General features: G+C 38.9%; 1 protein-coding gene across 5 annotated transcripts in view; it reads right to left on the reverse strand.

Annotated features, from left to right (window-relative positions):
• Positions 1–15,769, reverse strand: part of gulp1a (GULP PTB domain containing engulfment adaptor 1a) — a 158,958-nt gene that overhangs the window by 25,554 nt on the left and 117,635 nt on the right. For all 5 annotated transcript variants that reach the window (XM_036577482.1, XM_036577488.1, XM_036577495.1 and 2 more), the window contains one exon: positions 2,690–2,751. In XM_036577482.1, the coding sequence (XP_036433375.1) occupies positions 2,690–2,751 (62 nt within the window). The remainder of the gene's footprint in view (positions 1–2,689; positions 2,752–15,769) is intronic.

Genomic DNA, 15,769 nt, shown 5'->3' on the forward strand with positions numbered 1-15,769 from the left:
CAGAAAATCAAATAAACGTAGGGTGGTCTCTGCCATTTGAACAGTACTGCACATATATCTTCTACACTTGTGTTCACTGTACATTATTGGTGTAATAACAAGACTCCACTTATATTTTTGGTTGTTCTTCCTCATTTGAAAACATCAGCTATATGTAACATTATGTGAACACTTCATGATGAATTAACCAATAGAAATGGTAAAACAATCATTTTGGAGATATGAGTTTTTTGTTATGACAGCAATGTATCTGCACCATATCTGTCTGAAATGTATTAACCTTTTTATCGTTTGGTGTGTGTTAATCCATCTAAGTGTCTTATTTTTTGACTAAGTTTTCCTCTAAGATGTATAAAACAACTTATGTCATGCACTTTTGTATCATGGAACTATGGTTTTGTAATAAACTTGAAACTCAGACTGAAACTTTCAGCAGCTCAGAGAATCCAACAGCTATGGCCCAATCCCATTTCATCCCTCGCCCCTGCCACGTAGCCCTTAGCCCTACGTTTTGCCTTTGCACGTCTAGAGGTAGGGTGTCCCAAATTTTGTTGAGATAGCTTCTGAGCAAGAAGCTGATGAATAGTTGACTTCAGCTTCATATCACTAAAGAATTAGGGGTGGGCAATAATGAATAATTGCCCCCCCCCCGCCCGCCCCTCTTTGAAGGCATATGATTCCCCAAATGTAACTAAAGCCCAGCAGTGAGGAGCTGAACTTTACCCTCCTCTGCTGTCACTGCAGACTGGCAGGGTCGCCTACAGAGCAGCACTAGTAGCTGTTAATGAAGTAATGCTCTTTTTTATTTGAGGGTCCCATTTTGTGAGGAAAGATCTGAAGCACTACCCCTTGTAACTCAGTTCCAAGGGACAAAGTGACACTCGAAAACAAGGAATAGTTGTAAAAATATGAAATTGGATTTGGTCTATATTTTCCCTCCTTGAACCTCAGTAAGATATCTGAGAAGAGCCGGATGGGAGTGGACAGGCTCTCGGTCCCTAACAGCAGCCGAGTCTTTGGTGTAACGGAGCGGTAAACAGAACTGACAAGTGTGCAAAAAAAGATTCCCATACTCATGTGATGAGCAGCAAGGAAAAGAGACAAAGACATGCTTGGTTAAAAAAAAAGGCTTGTATCTTGCTGTGGAAATGTGTGCTCATTGATCTGTCCATTCAGCCTGTCTGTTTGGGTCCCTGGACTTCAAAATAATACACACGCTTTTCTTGTCGTTATCCAATACTCCTCTCAGATAGTGAGCAGATAAGAGTGGGGGCGATTCAACAATGCAGCACTGTTGGGAGATCACAGCCACAAAGCAAGCAGCAGACAGGAACCTGAACTTAATACCAGCAAGGCTGTCACTGAAGATAACTGCATTGAAATTAATGGTGCAGCAAAATCTTAAGAATGGATTCAAACTGCTAAAACTAACATTCACACAGATATACACAAAAATAAACACTACATAAAGTACAATCAGTGCAAACTTGACCTGAGGTCAATTAGAATCAGTTATGAAACAGTGAAACATGATATCAGGGAGGCTCTTTCTGAGCTAGCTGAGTGTTTCCTCTCCATGACGGTGGAAGGGGGACGTGAATATTTACATTCATGCTATTGGTAGACGCTCTTATCCAGAGCAAAGTACAGTTTAATCATGTAACAGATGGATATGAATGCAGTGTTAGGAGTCTTCCCTAAGGACTATTGGTATAGCACGGCTCGCCTGATCAAGGAATCGAACCCCAGTCTGCTGTGTGGAGGGCTGAAGTCATTACAATGCAGAGTTTTTGACGACATGGTATAATTAATTGTGCTCAATATGATCAGGGAGATGGACTGACTGACTTAAATTTCCTTAATCTAACAATTCTATACCAAACATAAAAACTCTACATAAAAAATTTACCCACAATTATCCCAACAATACTAAAGCTCTTACAGAGACACTGAATTATTATTATTTATATGATATTATTATAATGATATAATAGTAATATTATTAAAAATAACATTTTTTTTTGGTAACTCTTTAGTGTAGGGCTGTATTCATAAGGTCACATGACACCTACATAAGCTCATCATGACAACTGACTTAAAGCTACACTATGTAAATTTCGGGGATTTGAAGACCTCTCTGGTGGAAATGTGTAACTGCACACAACATTTACTTTGTATTGTGAAGCACTTTGAGCTGCATTTTAAAGTATGAAAGGTCCTATATAAATTAACATCATTATTATTATTATTGTTATTATAATTGACATCAAACATTATGACATCCTGACCATCATGGCAATGGTAACGTGACACTGTTGTATTACTGAACATAATCTGTCATTACATCTTATGATAGCATATGACATCTGCCATGACATGGTTGCTACATAATGTCAATTTTATGTAGCAGAGTTCAACTGTTACCATGTAATACATCTAATCCAGCCCATCAAAGACTTCTGGAGAAGTTAATCAGCTCCAGCTGGTGTGGCAGACTGTGGTTGGAACCAGACTCTGTCCAAAGGCAGATCTCCAGGACCAGAGCTGGTAACCACCGTTACACATCTTGATGTTAAAAGATAAATCTCTTGAGTTAAAATGCAAGTCGTGCAGTTCATAAAGATGGCAGCGTAATATTCCACTGCTTGATGTACTGTAATTTTATCTGTGAGAGGTCCATAATACATACCTTGGCATTGTATGCTATAAAATGCTTGGCCAGTGCCTCCGGCGTATGCATCCATGATTTATCTAGAAAGAGACAGAGCATCATTAAGCGGAGAAGCTGGATAAACCATATGCTGCACATTCAGAAGCATCTCGCTTCAGAACTGGAATCAGTTTCCAACAGGAGGTCAGTGAGATAGATGATGCTTCCCAATTCAGTTAATGAGACCAAATGCTAAAATCAATAGAACATCAGGGTGTCATTACAATTATTGGTAGAGGGTGTATACTACTTGGAACATATTCATTATGCTAATTTCTCTGAGATGCTGTCATTCCAATGCGACTCGCTCATCTTTCTTAATGAACCTAAGAGGAATAAACTGGACACAATGTGTCCCACAGCACACATGATGAATGAGCATGGCATCGCTTGTACATGATGTTCAAAGTAAAAGCAGTCAAACGCAACATCTGTAAAAGCAGCCTTGAAATGAAATAATAAAACTGGAGACATCAATGACTGCTTATAGAATGCGAGTGAAAAATTCCCCACTGAGAGCAGTAAAAGAACAGTCACACACACACACAGAGCACTGCCAGACACCACAAACCTCCCTGGAGGGAAGAAAGAAATCAGTGCTGCTGATTTAATTCACACCCTCCAATAACTCCACATCAGAAACAGTAAAAATGTCTCGTTATTACAAAGCTTTATTCAAAGGGTTTGGTAATATTACTCAGTATTACTTTATTCTCCCACTCCATACAGTCCACGTATGGGGGGAGAAAAGCAAGGTTGTGATGTCACAACCATGAACACATTTACATATCATCACCCTTTCGGCATACAGCAGTTCAGCCCCACCTAGTCATGCTGAAGTGATGCGGAGTGTCGTTCCTGCAGAGTTATTAGAGTGGAAGATGTGGGGGAAATGATTAAACGTTGTGCTGTTCATGGCTGTCAGGAAGCAACTGGATCATTACAGCCTTCCAAAGGATCTACAAATCTGGATGGAGCAGTTTAAGGTTATTTTTTCTGATGTTCCAGATGATTAAATCTGAATCTAAGAGTTTGTTCCATGTATTTTAGCCTGAACAGGTAAGGACCAGCACACGGCAGCCAATCAGAACAGAGATCAATTACGTATATCAGACCTGAACTGAATTAATGAATGAAATTTTTCTATTTTTAAAGAGTAAATCATTCTTTATGGACAAATTTGAGCAAATAAGACAATATATTTGAATCATTTGACAGCCCTAAATAGAACACATGAAAAATGTAAAACATACCTTTTAAAATTCAACAATTTTTTTTAAAGCATTCACCGTAAGTCTACTCTGAACCTCAAACCTAGACCCAAACCTAAACCTGATCTTAACCCTCACCCTACTGATGATCAACAAAGAATCACCACATAGTTTATTCATTTGAATATCTGTAGATACTATTTGGGACCATCACAATAAAATTAGATTAAAACACCCCTAACAGAATTCAAATTAAAAACAGAGCTGTTCACAGTGAGTGAAGGTCACCGGTGGAACAGCAGAGGGGTGTTGAGCCTGAGCGAAATGTGCCCAGGAGGCCGGAGCTGACAGACAGAGAGACAGCTCAGGGAGCACCACGACTGCAACTAAGAAGAACCATACAAAGGATCTGCCACCAGCGCTGGACGCTTCCTTTCTGCACCAGCTCCTCATACTGAATCACATACCACCAACACGGCATGTCCACCTCTAACAGGGAGCCCGTCATATTCCCCGTCAGCGCTCAGCTGACAGCAGCGAGACGGCCGCTCCGACACGAGGCTCCTGAGTGAGAGTCGGCCTCCGCCGCTGAAGGTCAGCTTATGATGAAGGCTGTCTGAGTGTTCATGTGTCCAGAAAGCTCATTCAAGGACTGTGAGAAGTGATTAGCAAGTCCAATACACAATCGGTCAATACAGTCCAGGGCACTGTAGCTTACTGTACTCAAAAAGACAGGAGAGATGAGCTAAGAGAAACCTGCATGCAGCTCACTCTAACAAGCCAAAACGCCACAGGTAACATGTCGCTATGTGGTCCAATTATGAATGCATGACACCAGAGCCAGTCCTAATGAGAACAGGTCTATATTTTTGCATGTATTCAAATGATAATCAGTGTATTTGTGAGGAAAGTTCCACTACTGAGTTCCACACATACGCTATAAGCCCATTAGCACATTTAGGCCCAATCCCATTTCACCCCTCGCCCCTACCACTTAGCCCTACCCCTCTGTTTTGCATGTTCACGTCTAGAGGTAGGGTGTCCAGATTTGTGTTGAGATAATAATAAATAATTGCCCCCCTCTTTGAAGGCATATGACTCCCTAAATGTAACTAAAGCTCAGCAGTGAGGAGCTGAACTTTACCCTCCTCTGCTGTCACTGCAGACTGGCAGGGTCGCCTACAGAGCAGCGCTGGTAGCTGTAAATGAAGTAATGCTCTTTTTATTTGAGGGTCTCATTTCACAGGGGAACATTTCAACCACTACTACTTGTAACTCAGTTCCAAGGTGATCCTCAAAAACAAGGGGTAGGGGTGAAAAAAAGAAAAGGGATTACTAAGCTCTGCAGTCATTTTTCTGAAACACAGATGGGTTTAAAAGGGGTACAAGGGGCCACTTTAAGCTGAGTTCAGACGTTTTATCTTTTTTGTTTGTTTATACAGGCATAACATTATGACCACCTCCTTGTTTCTATGCTCATTGTCCATTTTATCAGCTCCACTTACTATATAGGTGCACTTTGTAGTTCTACAAAACTCCAGCAGCACTGCTGGAGTCTGATCCACTCAGACCAGCACAACACACACTAACACACCACCACCATGTCAGTGTTACTGCAGTGCTGAGAATGATCCACCACCCAAATAGTACCTGCTCTGTGAGGGTCCATGGGGGTCCTGACCCCTGAAGAACAGGGTAAAAGGGAGCTAACAAAGTATGCAGAGAAACAGATGGACTACAGTCTGTAACTGTAGAACTACAAAGTGCACCTATATAGTAAGTGGAGCTGATAAAATGGACAATGAGTGTAGAAACAAGGAGGCGGTCATAATGTTATGTCTGATCAGTGTATACACACACACGCGCACGCGCTCGCCACTATACATACACACACTACATCAAATAATCTTGTCAATCATATTGTTGACTCCATTTTTCCTTCTTGTAAGCAAATAAATAAATAAGGATTCTAAAGAAAAAACAAGGTGCTGCCCTTGAACCTACAGGAAAACAGTGAGTAATTAATCGACCATTTGTCTCATAAGGAAACTACAGGCGATCGAAACAGGGGGTCTCTGCAGACTGAAATCTAAAACAACCCTGCCACTACTTAAAGCATGCTGGGTTCGATTTTAATTAACCAGAGTAGCCAATTAATTGTAAATCATTAAAAACAAAAAGGGTATGGATTTTTACTCTGCACTGAATGATGGATTACTTTTCAACACACAGCTGGTCAGGAAATTAGGTGTCAATGCAAATCCCACCTCCTGTTTGTGGTGTAAGTCTGGTCATAATTAAGTTTTTAAACTGTCAATTACAGACCGAACATACTGTTTTATACAACATGAACCTAAAGTCAATTAAACCACCATCCATTCGGATCTCACCCAACCAGTGCTTGTTAAAGCCAATCACAGAGAGCTGCACCTCAAATATGTTCTTTCTTGTATGTAAACATCCTGATCTGGTGAACTGTGTCTCAGTGATTACAATGACCGACTTACATCAGCGAACGTTCTGTGGGCGCAGCTGAAGGTGCCCTCTAGTTGACTGGACTCAAAAAGAGATGAAAAGAACGAAGAAAAATGAACAGAACACACTCTGGAGAGAGAAAAAGCCACAGGCCACACGCACACGCTTGACAGTGAGGTGTTGCTATGACATTTAAGCTTTGGCCTTTACGGAACCACTGGCGTTCTTACATAAACCGAAAGAGCAGATGAAGGCGGAAACAAACAGTTCGGAGTTTTTGTTGTGTTTCTTCACAGCAGTAAATTCGAAAATGTCTGGCTTTGATAAACAGAGGCTGACGCATTGAATTTAAGGGCTAATTTTTAATTAACATGTGATATCATGGTGTTGCAGCTCATCTCAGGATATCACAGTGTCATTGATTTACTGCCATCTGACTGATTTATATTACAAATGTTAGAGGAGCTTGGTATCATGTACTGAATGGAGATCAGCAAGTCCAGTCCAGAGAAATGAAAACATCTCCGAACCTAATTTTCCGTCTGACCGCTTTATCTGGTGAATTCTGAATGACAAATAGGGATGTTATGGCAGGAGTATGATAAGCATGAGAGTGATCTATTGTCATATGACTGCCACCCTGCAGTGATCAATCCCTTATAACAAAATAATATCTGTCTGCAGAGCCACAGTTTCACACTAGCAGGTTCAAGCCAGGGGCATTCAGCACAACAACGCTTGTTTTGGATTTTCTTAGCCAGTTTTAGCCTAATCAACATTTCAGCCGTTTTATGTAGGTTTGCGGTGGGCTAACGTTATACAGCGTGATTCAAAAAGGTTCATCCATTTTCAAAGTGATTTATTTCTCTTGTACATCATCACAGAACAATGCAGTAAACTGTAAATGGTTTAAATGAGCATAAAGTTTATTATGTAATTTTACAGGTGCTCAGTATGAACCTCCTCCAGCTGTACAGACAACATCAACGCCATAGTCAAATTCATCCCATACTTGATTGAGCATGTCGGGTGTCGCTGCACTCACGGCTCTTTCAGTGTGATTTCGGAGATCATCCAGTGTTGTAGAACCAACGACAAACACTCTGAGCTGTTGGAGGTTCACTGCCGACGAAAATCACGCTGCACAGTTATGATGGATTCACTCTTATTGAAGTGGAGAACGCAGAGCGCTTTCTGCTCAGGGGTCTCATCTCCTTGCAGACTGAAGGGAGCCATCTTCCACTGACAGTCAGAAACTCTATGACCCCCTCTTTCAATTGGATTGTGATTGGTTCCTAGGCGTCTCACGTTTGTAAAAATATGGTGCTTTGAAATCGGATTAATCTTTTTGAATCACCCTGTATTTTAAGCTTTAGGCTAAAACAAGAACGCATATAGAGATTCACAGGCTAAATATTATACCAACTGCAGCTTATGTGGCCTGGGTAAACTGATGGGTTATGTAGACATATAGCTCAGTTAACTTACCTTTAATACAGGGCTTTATGTGTACACTGGAATGAAAAACTTTACCTTAAGCAGGTCTAAACTGAGCATAATATGAAGCTTTAGGCTAAAACAAACTTTTTTTGAACTTATCCATGCTGAAAAAATACATAGAATTAAGTATTAAGTTTTGTTAAGTATCAAGTTCTGATTTTGTAATGTGTGTAGGCTTATGGTGTAACCGGTTACCATTGGTTGATCCATATATTAGCAACGTCAAACGGCTAAATGCATGGCGAAACGTACATCCCAGCACAAACAGTCACTGTTTACATTAGACACGTTGTAAATGAGGGAACCGGCCACTGGTTGAAATATGAATGGAAACGCTTGTAACGTTCAACTTTCCTATAAGGACTTAAACATGGCACAATCGCGCTGTCCTACTGCGCACGCGTCCCCCTGGCCTGAAACCACTGGAGTGAAACTGAGGGGGTAAATCTGCGGCTCTGCGGTCAGACCCTTCTCTCGTGACATCTACACCAGCAGCTTTATCAGTTCTGAAGATTTCATTCCCATTGATGGCCATGTAAGGAAAGTCTCTGCAATTTTTCACAGACCCATCATAATGGTGGGATGCCGTGATTCATCCAAGACTAGTACTAAGGTTCTTTCCTACACACAACATTTTGGGACATTTATTACTAAAAACAGAAGCTTCTGCAAAAGTTCTGTAAGGAAGACTCTAACGTTGCATCATTCATTCATTACTTCTGACCAATCACAGGCCTACACCTGTTTTTAAAATGCAGGTGGATAAAAAAGCAGGATCAGCTAGGGTCTTGATGCTCCAAGACCTGGACCGAGGATGGGGCCTATGCCAAAGACTCTCATTTCTACTGAATTGTTATCTCTCAACCTGTAAAATCCCACCCAGGGTGTAAAAAAATTGGCCTCCTTCACTTTTACCAACCGAGTCTTTCTGGCAGAACTAGACCTGCAGGCTTTTGGGGTAAAAACTCCAAAAATTACAGTTTAAAGAGTTCAAATTATTGATGGGTCTTTACAGAAAGTTTGTGGGACTCCAAAAAAAAATCAAGTGATTCACTGTACTTTTTAAAATGTAAATCACCCACATTAAAAACAAATATAGGTTCATCAGGCTAAACCCTAGCTAGTCACATGTGTTTACCTGCTCTGCAACCTGTGACAACACTGAGCCCTTCAGAGGAAGATACAGTTGCTAGATTGAAAGAGATTTTAAAGTTAATAACTTCATATCTTTAAAAGAATCCATACCATGGATTCATGTAGTCATAAGAATATATCCACCTCTCTTTTTCCATTTATGTATTTACAGTTAATACAACCATTACGTTACTCAGGAAGGGAAAAGTCTAAAGAAAAATGTAGAAAAAACTATTTCCATGTTCTCCAAAACTGAAAATGATGAAAAGCTACAGAGAAAATGGAACTCCTAACAACAAGACCTGGTGGACCACCAAAACTGTCCCCATCCATGACTAAGCTGTTACTGAGAAAAGGTAACAGACAAAAAAAGAAGACAACTTGGAAATCAAACACAGGAGCTGCTGGTGCTCTCAGAGTGTCAGTGATGTCCAGACCTCTGATGTCAGTCACTGAATGTGTGTAATGAAGGCTGTCCAGACGTGTTTGAATCCATTCTTCCCACTGACTGAAAAAACACAGTACCAAAATCACAAAAACCAGAGTCAGAGTCAGAGTCAGAGTCAGCCGAAGATAGTCAAAAACCAAGACGGCGCCCAAAAACCCAGCAGAAATACCAAAGATAGCTCAAAAGGCAAAGTCCAAGAGTTTAGAAGAAAGTTCAAGTAACCCATGAATGCAGCAACAGTAGTGATACAAGATTCAATACACAGACAAACTGGCAATACTTCACAGAGAGCATGTGTTGGTGTAGGTCTTCATAAAGAGAGGTAGATGAGCTGCAGGTGAAAGAGTGTCACTAGGAAACAGTTCAACACTCAGCTGAGGCTGACCTCTGGTGCCGAGGGCAGGTATTACACCTGACAATGTGTTTTGAATTACTTGGAAAACTTAAAAACGAATAGTTAGAAAATGCAACCAACTTCTAAGACCGAACTTTGGAGGTGTGGAAAAACATTCCTGCAGATTTCTTTGAAAAACTGAAAACGAGAATGGAAGAATGGAAGCTGACACACTAAATACTGGAGAAAAGTATGCTATATTTACTTGTTGTGGGGTATTTTTTTGCACCTTTTCCCTAATGCTGAATTAGGAATAACTAACAAGTACTTAATGGCTGTTTTGACAGAAAATAAAATAAATGAAGGGTTGTTTGAAACCTTTGCACAGTGCTGTATTTGGATTTTTTTTCTATTTGTCTCAGGTGACAATTAAGTAGTATTTGACTAGTCAAATAGGTGGTGATGTAACAAGTACACTATAGAAAATCATGAACACTCAAAGAAACCTTTGCATGATTAAGATGTTCTTTGCATCATGAAATGGTTCTTTAGATTGATAGAGAATATGCTGTAGATGGTTCTACATAGAACTTTTTAAAAAAGGGTTCTATATAGCACCCAAAAGGATTCTTCTATTGTTACATGCTTAACATCGTAGCAATACAAGAACCCTATTGATGCTATATAGGACCCTTTTCAAAAATGGTTCTATATAGATTCACGTACAACACATTCTGAAGAACACTTTAAACATGCAAAGAGTTCTTTGAGTGTTCATGATTCTTTATAGAACCATTTTCTTTACAAATAAAACCCTTAAGGAACCACTGATACCTTAAATCCAATGCCCCCTTAAATTCATTTTGATTTAAATTCCACTTTAAATGCACTGCGACCTTAAATTCAGTGCTACCTTAAATGTACTGCCTCCTTAAATACATTGATACCTTAAATTCACTGAAACCTCAAATTTACTGATATCTTAAATGTACTGCCTCCTTAAATATGCTCATGCCTTGCATTCACTGCAACCTTAAATTCAGTGCTACCATAAATTCACTGCCACCTTAAATTCAGTGCCACCCTAAATTCATTGTTTGTGCTGTTATTGCTGTGCATTAGGCCGTGTGTGTGTACTGTGTATGAGTGTCTGTGTAAGAGATGTGCATTGTGACATCACTTGTGGCACTTAGACTTGAATGTCTAGAACATTCCGCCATTCATTTCCTATGGACAAAAATATCGCCTTTGATTGATTGGGTCTAGCTTGAAAACCGCAGGATGAGGAATAACAATAAGAAGTTTATGAAGAACAGTAAGTTGTTTTTTCAAGTCAACTTAATTACACTCTTGTCTGGAAATGTCTTCACTAAAAAATGAAGACCACATATGCCCAGCTGTTTGCACCAACGCTGAGAATGCATGGCCTGTACCTGAGGCTCCTGAAACATTTGAGAGGAGAAGGAAAAAACAACAAAACAAAACAACACAACAGCCAGATTCATTTAGAGACTCCAATAATGATAGTAGTTCGTTAATGCATTAGTCTGACGTGTATGGGGAACACCAGCTGGTGACTAATTACATAATTCCTCACTATTCTCCTAAAAAATAATCATTACTTTGCTCTAAAGAATGAACACAAATTTATTATCCAACATTCTTCGTGAAACATCTAAGCTGGTGTTCATGCTGGTTCTTTTTGGCCTAAACTAGCCTTTATTATGCTCTAAATCACAGGCACTGTGGCTACTTAATGTTCTGTGTCTGGTAATTGGATGTGAGGCTCTTGTACACTGTTTTCCGGAGAATATGGGGCCAATTACTCCTTTGTGATCAGACAAACAGTTTCTCTGCCTCCGCACTGGTCCACACAGACTGCAGGTCCAGCTATCTAACTTCTAAACAACAATTAAACCCTGTCAGCCCTTCAGCAAGATCAGAGAGAAAAAATAGAAAAATTAAAGTTTCTTTGATTTAATCAGGCCCTAGGAGACAAACCAGGGCTCTTTGAAAATCTGTATGGCAAGACATTTCAAAATGAGTTCATGATAAAAGGTATTATGAGGAAATGTTTACTTGGTGGTGATTTTCTTTTGACAGAAGCGGAGCTGGGATGATAAATAAACAGAAATATTGGAGGCACAACACAAAAAAATCAATGTATTTGTAATGTTGTAGTAGAGATTTTAGGCAGGTGAGATAACAGCACACAGAAATCCAGTCTGGATGACACAAAATCATGCACAGCTGGATGTTGTTGCTATATTGCTTCCTCCTTGCGGAGTAGAATCTTAATGAGTGGAGTCTTAAGTGACGAACTGTGTTTACTGACAAGGGTTTTCCAACGTATTCCTGAGCCCATGTGCTTATGGGTCATTCTCCTTTTGGAGGGGAAACTGTGTCACAAAGGTTGCAGGGCTTAAAAAGATGCATAAAATATTAGGCACAGATCCAAAGGTCGGTACATTTACACAGATGAATAATATTAAATACTACTTTTCCTTTATGATTTCTCTGATTTTTCTTTTTTTATCCTGTTTCACAGTCACTCTGCATACCGCAGCTGTCAGAACAAAACCTCACATCTACAAAATGGTAACGTTACATGAGAAGGAAAAAACCTCTTTTACTTTTAATGTAAGTCAATGGAACCAGACCCACATAATTTTGGGCCGTTTCTTTCAGTCCATTCATCATGAAATTTACACACAATGTAAAGGGCAACAGGCATTTTCAAATAATGTCAAAAACTTCACTGATACCTTAAATATACTGCCACCTTAAATTTATCGATACCTTAAATTCACTGCTCCCTTCATGCCACTGATACCTTAAATCCAAAAGTTGTTACTACCTTAAATGCACTGCCGCCTTAAATTTGGTGCTACCTTAAATCTACTGCCACCTTAAATTTCGTGCAACCTTAAATTTACTGATATCTTAATTTACTGCCACCTTAAATTCATTGTTTGTGCTGTTACTACCAGACTTTTTTTCCAAGTAATTTTGAATTCTCCAAAAATGGAGATACGAGGTTTTGTTCCGACAACAGCGATACATAAAACAGCTCGTCACACAACCAATTTTCAACATTTGAGGAACCATTTTTAATATAAAACAATATTTTTTAAGAGGTTTAACTTAGGAACTTGTTAAAAACAGATTCATGTTTACTTTGTATATCATTAACGTTATACTACATTTTAAGAATATGTATTTTATTTAAATTTGTCAGAGATTTTGTTTACTGGTATTATCAGGACTCTTACATTACATTTTAACACAGTATTTTCAGCTCTATTAAACTGTTTCTTTGGGTCGAGGCTCATCAGAGAGGAAGCATCTCAAGGCATGAGAAGGTGAGTCACACTCGCTCACTATATTTCATTAATTTATTAATAATTTTGTTTATCAGGCAGCTCATAACTTCTATGTGTCACCGGTGTTATGTGCTTTAACGGCTGGGTAATTTTTTTTTTCAAAAATAATGCCATATATCGATTTTATTACTGATTTTAAATAGTTTCACAAGGTCACCTGACCATCAATAAGTCAGCCAATTTACAAAATCCTCAGTTTTAACCAGAATGTCACTGGAGTCACCGTCACTGGTGTTACACCATATTCATACAACACCAGTGACTGTAAAATATGTTTGGAATTAAGCTCTCCTTTTTACATAGATCATAATAGGAGACGTTAATGGACATATTAAGATTATTTAGTTTTGGGACGAAAGAAACAACATGAAATTCATACTCCAAATGGAGAATGACCCTTATATTCAGTACAGAATTTTCCTCTGGATTCACTGAATCTTTTAATAATGTTATGGACTGTAAATGCTGAAATCCTTGCATTCGTGTGTTGAAAAACGTTGTTCTCAAACTGCAAAAAGTGGTGACTGAGCCTTTCATGAATGCTCCTTCTACACCCAATCATGATAGCATTACCTGTTATCAATTCACATGTTTACCTGTGGAAAGTTCCAAAACAGGTGTTTTTGGTCATTCCACAAACCTCCCAGTCTTAAACTGTCCACATCCCAATTTTTTTGGAATGTGTTGCAAGTATCAAATTTGGAATTAGCGAATACTCACAAATGTTGAAAAAGTGAAATATTAAATATACCTTCTTTGTATTGTTTTCAATTAAATACCAGTAAAAGCCAGTTTACAAATCACTGCTTTCTGTTTTCATATGCATTTTAGCTACTGTCCCACTTTCTCTTTTGGAACTGGGTTTGTAAAAGGGCAATTTGTAGCAGGCAGCATGATAAAGAACTTCAAGCCTTTGCTGAGCACCACTGCACACCAGTCTGTGAACTGAATCACCATAATTAAACAGAGGAAGAACAGTCATTTGGATCACAGTTATTTTAGCATCATGAGTGAAAGAGGAACAATTACTATAAAAAAGTCCCAGCTTGGCCTTAACCTTTGATTCTAGTTTTATATTATGGTGAGAAAAGGATAATCTACCCAAAAGCCTAGATTTACATTGATTGTAACCTGCTCCAGGATGGCTCCCTCACTGGTAATGAATTTTATGGTCGTAGTGGACTGAACCACATGATTCTGGTTTAAGAAACGTTTAATGACAATTTAAGGCTGGCAAAGGCATTTGAACCTAGAGGAGGCCATCCTGGAGCAATGACTGTACAAATTCAGCAAAAGAGTCAGTGGCATAGCATAGTGTAAGCAGCATATTAATGAATGAAAGCATTACCAAAATAATTAATATACATTTAGAAACAATGTAGGACCTAACATTGACCCTTGTGGGACACCTTTAGTAACCAGACAGGAGAAAGAATATTTTCTAGCCATACATGCTGTGAGATAACTTATGTACCAACCCTATGTTGCTCAATCTGTTAATTAGAATGGAATGATTTAGCTTTAGCCAGGTCAATGAATATTGCAGCACATCTGAAGCAGACCTGACATTATTTGAAACTTTTAAAACAGAAGTCAACCATAACCTGATGGAAGAAAATGTCATATATACATCACGATATAGATATAAAAGAGGTTATCGTATGCCATTTTGCAGACGTTACTGAAGTGATTCTTGAAACTGAGGTCACTGTGAAAAACAACTTCTATAATTATACAGTCAAAAACATGCAGACTATAAGGAGAAATAAACCCAATTTCAGATTTTTCACTATTTTACTATCATCTTTATTGCATATAAAAACTCAGAAGACATATGTAGGTTCAATGGTGGTTTCGGATAGTAAATAAAATGGCTATATTTGTGTTGTAGACATGGTGACCACGGTTCCAACTTTTGCTACCACCACTGTAAAGAAATCTGAGTCTCTACAATGACCCATTTCACATCAAACCACTCTGAATGATTAGCAATGAAAATGTCTATGAAATTTGTGAATGTATTGAGATTTCACTGTATGCATCTTAATAAACGGAGTAGCTATAGCAGTGCACACTTTCTCTGAGCTCAACATCCAATAATAGCTTCATTTAATTACAGAAAATGCAATTACCATCTTGGCTGTAAATATGTCTCAATATGTGCTGATGTGCTAGTATAGGAAAAAATATAATATAAATGAAAATGCAGACTTACTTTGCTCTGCTTTAAGCTTTAGCTCAGCTATAGCTGCTTTTCTCGCATCTCCAGCAGGAAACTTTTCCGCAAAAGTAGAAGAGTTTCTCGTAAAATGTCTCTCAGTGTTTTACTTTTGACAAGGTTCAAGTCAGCTTCTCATTTGCCTGCTTTCATTTTCCCAATTCACAATAATTTTCCTGTTTAATTTTTTTCTGTTCAAACTTAAGCTAAATTCAAGCTAAATTCAGCTTCTTTTTTGCATTTTTCCCGTTCCACCTTAAATCGTGCAGTAATTACTCTGGCACCTCAGGCACCATTTAAGGGGGAGCGGGAAAAATGTGAACGAGACACTGAGTTTAGCTATGTGACTTTTTAGT

The sequence above is a fragment of the Colossoma macropomum genome, unplaced genomic scaffold (genome assembly GCF_904425465.1).
Source record: "Colossoma macropomum unplaced genomic scaffold, Colossoma_macropomum, whole genome shotgun sequence".
NCBI classification, from domain to species: Eukaryota; Metazoa; Chordata; class Actinopteri; order Characiformes; family Serrasalmidae; genus Colossoma; species Colossoma macropomum.